The following is a 6,000-nucleotide window of genomic DNA, read 5'->3' on the forward strand; positions in this document are numbered from 1 at the left end:
ATGAGAATAATTTACTTGAAATGAGGGGAACCTGGGTGGCTCAGTCAGTTAGGTGTCTGCCTTTGGCTCAGCTCATGATCCCAGAGTCCTGGGATGGAGTCCTGCTTCAGGCTCCCTGCTCAGTAGGAAGTCTGCTTCTCCCCTTCCCATTCCCCCTGCTTGTGTTCCCTCTCTCCCTGTGTCTCTCTCTGTCAAATAAATTTTTTTTTTAAATTTACTTGTATTGCATACCATTTTTAAAACTTTAGCAAAACATAGCAATATTAATTTCATAAACACAATGCAGTAAGTAGAAATGTGCTACAAAGAAAGCCATAACACCTTGTTATTAACCACAGTTGAACACACGTAGAACTCCCTCAAACCGTCTAACGGTGCTGTCCCTCTGCTCTTAGCACACTCAGCATGAGCCACTCCCCTCCGGAGGACTTGTCTCCTCATCAGGGTGGTCGGTCACATAGAAGCCATGCTCCTCTATCGCCCGATAGAGTGTGATGTACTTGGAGGCCTTCCTCGTCCTTGGGACCACATACTTCTCTGTGAACTCTTCTTTGCCCAGTTGCTCCTTGCCTTCTGTGGTCAGAATACAGTTAATGAATGTGAGGGTGTAACTGTAGCAGTTATGACGGTCTTCTTCATACCTTAGAAAACAAGGATGGTGAGAAGAGAAGGCTGAGGTTTCAAAGTGGCTCAGACACAGGCCGTGAAGCCGCCAAGGGACTTGCAGGATTGAAATTGGGCCCTCTGCACACTGGGTCTGCTGGTCCCCTGGACGACTGAACTCCCAGGGTGCAGATCTGAAGGATGCTTGGCCGCTTGGGCTATTTCTGCTTGCAACTTCAGCAAGATAGGCGTGGACGCGCCTAGATGTTCAGAATGCTGACTTGAGTTGTACAGAAACTTGGGGAACGGACGTTTTAGAAATAGAGTTCCATTTCTAAGTTTTAGGGTATCCCAGCGTCTACACTTATTTTAAGGGAAGCCTCAAACCAATTAGGTCTACAAGTATGCTACATACCTAAAGTATTGAGGGAGCAAGAAATTGAGAAATTTCAAATTGCTAAATCAAAAAAAGGGCTGTTAGGTATTTTTTACGTTTTAAACATTTTTAAAAATTTTTAAGGTGGGGGGCGCCTGGGTGGCTCAGTGGGTTAAAGCCTCTGCTTTCGGCTCAGGTCCTGGTCCCAGGGTCCTGGGATCAAGCCCCTGCATGTGGCTCTCTGCTCGGCGGGGAGTCTGCTTCCCCCTCCCTCTCTACCTGCCTTTCTGAGTACTTGTGATCTCTGTCCCTTTGTCAAATAAATAAATAAAATCTTAAAAAAAAAATTTTTAAGGGACTATAATATGGCTTTTGCTGTACATATTAAATGTTAAGTATGTAAAAATTCTAATCAAATAACATGAGTACTATGTTGTAGTCCTTTCAGTTCTTAAGATACAGTGACTCTGTTATGTAAATGTAGACTGGCTCACCCCTGCATAAAACCCAAGGTCATTCGACCCCTGCTTATGCTTTGTTACAGGCCCTACTATCTCGTACAGGCTCAACAGGAACCAAACACAGCTTACGAGTCATCTGCGCTGGGGTCACACCTGCATGGGGAACCTCCAGGGAACCGTACCTCTGGGGCAGCCAGGCCCCCGTGCTGGAGAAGTCTTCCAGGTACTTGTCCCACTGGTCCATCAGTCTATACATGCCAGGCTGCAGTAGCGGGATGCTTACACTCTCCTCCCACCCTGCTTCATCTCGCCGGATGCCATGTGTGGTGTAGTTATACACTACTCCTGCAACCGGAAATGGGGTCACGCGGGAGCTTAAGGGAACACACGCCTCTGTGAGGGGTGATTGGAAGACGGTCACAGCCACCATGGTCACTTTACAAAGAGGGTAGCCAGATCGTACTTTCTGATGGCTGTCAGAGAGCAGGAGACCACAAGAGGCTCTAGAATCTGCCTCCCCACCCTCAGGGTCAAGCTGGGGAGGCAGCCACCCCCCGAAACAGAGCTGGAGCCTTCCCTAGAGCCAGGGAGCATCGGGGCTGTTGGAACCTCTGCCTCTCCTGCCCTCAGCACCTCATTTCTTTCCGGGAAACCCAGTTCTTTCTCCACCCCCTCTTCTCCTTCCACAAAGTTGCCACAGCAAATGGAGACAATCATAGGGCCAAGATAATCATCTCCATATTCTTGTTGAAGTTTTCTATGTATCAGAGGGTCTCTCTGGTTTCCTTAAATCAGCACTGACTTTCCGCTGAGACAATGGGTCATACATTTGATGGCTCATGTGGGTAAATCTGAGTCCAAACACCCAGTCCTGGGTTTCTGTTCACCCGTCAGTTTCTCCTGCCTTGAGCAGGGCACTCACCATTCGTGTTGGTTATTCCGACGTGAAGATCAGACCTTCCATCGTACTCCCTGAAAGAAACAGGAAGAGTCGGTATTTACAGTAGGAGACTGATCTTGGCTGGTGCCAGAACTGGCCATCAGTGACCAGGGGAGAGGAAGCGCTATTTCAAAACCGGTTGAGTCAAGAGTACATTTGAGGTAGAAAATACCCCCTGGCCCCCAAGGGTTTTTTTAAACCACACCCCACCCCATTATTATTACTAAAGCCCCACCACCACCACACACGCACTAAAGTGTGTAGAAGGCGAGCCCTGCTGGAGTCAGCTTAGCTCCTAGCTCCCCAGCAGAGGGGCACACCTGCAGGTCAGTTGTTGAAGGAGCTCCTCATTCTTTCCACATTGTAGGTGAGGTTACAGCCTGTTCCTCAGGCTAAGCAGGGAAAAGGACCTGAGTGCATCTCCGTGGACCTCTGCCATCGAAACTGAAATAGCGTCTTTTGGTCTTTGTAGCCCACGGCCATGCTCGCTTTTCCTGGACAGCCCTTGCTTCCTAAAATTACTCTTGACCTGAGACTGTCCCTTAAATCTCTGACTCCATGATTTAACTTTCATATACAATCCCAGGCCATCACTTACTAGCCTTGGGACATTAGAAATTCACTTTCTCTGATCTCCGATTCCTCATTTGTAAAATGGGGATATCATAAACCTTCAGCAGGCTGGTTGTAAGAATAAAATGCCTGTCAAGTACTGGCCACATACAGGTGTTGAATAAATCAGAGGTCATTGTTAAATGATAAAGCTCCTTCATGAGACGGCAGGTTCCCAATGGAAGCAAGCAGTCCCAGGCTTTAAGATGATCAAGAACACAAACAGTGGCCCCACTTTCAGAGTGATCCCCCAGGTCATCTTGTTGCAGCCACTCTGTTTTGAGACCCCATGGGTTCAGAGGCTGAGAATGAACCCGGCGTGTCATGGCACTCTGTTTCCTGCTGAAATCCCAGTTATTCCTTCCTTCCCGCCCCCCCGCCCCCGTCCCTTAGTGGCCAGGGAGCTTTGTGTAGTCCACAACCTGCACAACTATATGTGACAGCCCTGAGAGTTTGATGAGAACCTCAGTGATTCCTTTGGGTTATTGCAGGTTCTCTTTCACAAAGTAGGTGAAATCGTCTCAAGGTGAATCGTGGGAGTCAGTCCTGAGGTTTTGGAAGTTGGCTGAAAGGGAAAGGAACAATTTGGAAGTGGGCCATAGAGGGTCTGGTGGTAAAGGTACTACTTAGGTTTCTGCAGATCCTAGTCTGGGGGGATGGGAAGATGCCAAAGCATATAACCTGTTTCAACATCACCACCTCACTTCTCATGCCAAGCAAGGCGAGGCCTGTCAGTATTGCTACCACATCACAGAATAAATTAATGCTTCCTAGAGGCCAACCTGAAAGTCTGTCATGTTCTAGAGAGCAGGGCTGTGGCTCCTTCACTGTGACATCCCTAGCTGCTCAGTAAGGATTTGTTGAATGAACCAATGTTATGGTAAATAGATTCTGAATTTTAATCACTTCATTCAAAAGCTTTTGGAATCCAGCCAGTTAATACTCCAGGTTAGCATGAATGAGGGGATCTTATGAAACCTTTTGGGCTTCATGATTCAGATAAGGAAAACGAAAGTTCTGGCAGTTGTATTCTGAACTGAGTATACGAATAGGATAGAAAGGAGTACGTTGGATCAACATTGTGACTGGTGCCAGGGTCAGGTTTATCTGCCTTATCACTGAGCCCTCACCACCCTGCAGGGTCGGCAGGACCCTCCATTTGTAGATGAGGAACAGAGACTGGAGGGTCTGGAGCTGGTCTGAATGGAAGTAGGAACTGGGGGCTTTGTGGCAACACAGTCTGCGCTATTCTCTCTGTACCCAGCAGCCTCCCAGAGGGGCAGGGGTGCAGCACTCTGCACACTTTGGTTCATTTCATCCACATAAAGACAGGAAGGAAATGAATTAAGGAAGTTAGTAAGCAGGGAAAAGTCTAGACCACTCCAACTGTCTTATCCCAAACCAGCGCTGCCGAGGGCACATGGGGTTTGGGAGGGTAGATTTCAAGGAGGCATTAGGTCATAGTGATGCTCGTGACCATGGTCATTCCATAGTGTCCCTGCTCTCACTCCTGGTTTATCTTGGGCCACTTCTAATTCCATTTTTAAACTCCACAGGGACACTAAGGAGGCACAGTCCTTTTGATTTCTGAAATCTTTCTTAGTCAGGTGGTATCCACAACCGAGGCACACCACCTCTGGTCTTCAGTTTAATTCATCTCAATGCAGAATAGTCTGTATATGGCTTTTCTTCAGGCTTTGTACATTGTTCTTGTTGGTCACAGAAATTACAGACTAACTTGCAGTAAAGAAATTATTTTGATTAGAGTAGCTGCTGGGTCATTTTCCCAGTTACCCTCTTAGGACAAAATCTGTGACCTAAAAAAGTGCCAAGCTATCAATTTTCCTCTCTTAAGAGTGCATAAGCAGTTTTGATCTTCTCTTATTCTTCATATAGTCTTGCACTTACCAGTCTAGGAAAGTACACACACCATCTATCTTTATGAAATGAATAGACCTAAATTTTAGGATTTAATGCTGAGACACTGGCAAGATTATCCGCCAAACCTCACACCGTATAGTGCATGTTAGAAAAAGAAAGTTTGGGGGGCACCTGGGTAGCTTGATTGGTTAAGTGTCCAACTCTTGGTTTAGGCCCAGGTCATGATCTCAGTCTCATAGCATCTCAAAGCCCCCCCACCCACCCCTGCAATAGGCTCTGTGCTCACCCCTCAGCAGGGAGTCTGCTGGAAATTCTCTCTTCCTTTTCTTCTCCCTCTGCCCTTCCACCCTTCCCTCCCCCCCCATGGGAACTCTCTCTCTCTAAAATAAATCTTTAAAGAAAAAGTTTTAGTGACTACAACACAGAAGAAGTTTACAGAATCACTTAATATAACACTCAAAAAGCACTGTACCTAAGAAACGTCCCTTGAGTTGGTCTGAGGAGGAATGAACATTTTTCCTGATGCCCGTTGGTAAATGGATTGGAGATGCTAATAGGTGCTTCCTCCAGCTTCCTCGAGCCTATGACCTGCTGGCAGAGGGGGCAGCATTGGGGAACACTGAAGCTATAGATGTATTTCTTACAGTGGTTGAATTTAATTAAAGCCTTTCCAGCCTCAGTACGCTGCATGGCTTTCCTGTCCTGGGCAACCAGGCACGGTTTCCCAAGACTTCCTTTTCCTCATTACCTGGCTAGCAAATGTAAGCTTCCAGAGTAACCTGAACAGCAGTGATGTCATCCTGATTGACAGCGCAAGTAGGATTAACCAGTAACCAGACCTCCCCAGAAACTGGTGTCTTAAAGAGCTAGTTTTCATTTGTGCTCACTTACAGTTTCTTTCCAGCCTTGTCAACATGCAGCTCCTACTTATCCTTTAAAGCCCTACTTTTCTGTGAAACCTTCCTTCGCTTCCTTGAGCATTCCCTTGCACTGGTACAAGCGGATTCATGTTTCTCCTGGAGTTCTGATATTTGATTAGCCATTAGTCTGTGAGCTTCTTGCAGTTAAGGGCTCCCATTTATTTCTGTGTTTCTAAAATAGGGTATGTTGTTTTGTTGTTGGATAAA

General features: G+C 46.8%; 1 protein-coding gene across 1 annotated transcript; it reads right to left on the minus strand.

Moving 5' to 3' along the window:
* Positions 1 to 294: 294 nt before the first annotated feature.
* Positions 295 to 5,594, minus strand: MKRN2OS (MKRN2 opposite strand). The gene is made up of 4 exons (XM_032841533.1): positions 5,346 to 5,594; positions 2,363 to 2,412; positions 1,623 to 1,785; positions 295 to 641 (listed from the first exon to the last, which is right to left on the minus strand). Exons 1-4 carry the CDS (start codon positions 5,561 to 5,563, stop codon positions 401 to 403), a joined length of 672 nt encoding a protein of 223 aa, XP_032697424.1. The 5' UTR covers positions 5,564 to 5,594; the 3' UTR covers positions 295 to 400.
* Positions 5,595 to 6,000: the final 406 nt, after the last annotated feature.

The sequence above is a fragment of the Lontra canadensis genome, unplaced genomic scaffold, assembly GCF_010015895.1.
Source record: "Lontra canadensis isolate GAN:19392208 unplaced genomic scaffold, GSC_riverotter_1.0 scaffold124, whole genome shotgun sequence".
In the NCBI taxonomy this organism is placed as follows: Eukaryota; Metazoa; Chordata; class Mammalia; order Carnivora; family Mustelidae; genus Lontra; species Lontra canadensis.

Bases quoted from the DNA above. Each gene is read 5' to 3' on its own strand.
- MKRN2OS (XM_032841533.1), bottom strand. From the start codon at position 5,563: ATGCAGCGTACTGAGGCTGGAAAGGCTTTAATTAAATTCAACCACTGT. The intron at 2,413-5,345 runs GTACAGTGCTTT...TGTTTCTTTCAG, and splicing joins ACTCAAGGGACGTTTCTTAG to GGAGTACGATGGAAGGTCTG. The intron at 1,786-2,362 runs GTGAGTGCCCTG...TTCCGGTTGCAG, and splicing joins CGGAATAACCAACACGAATG to GAGTAGTGTATAACTACACC.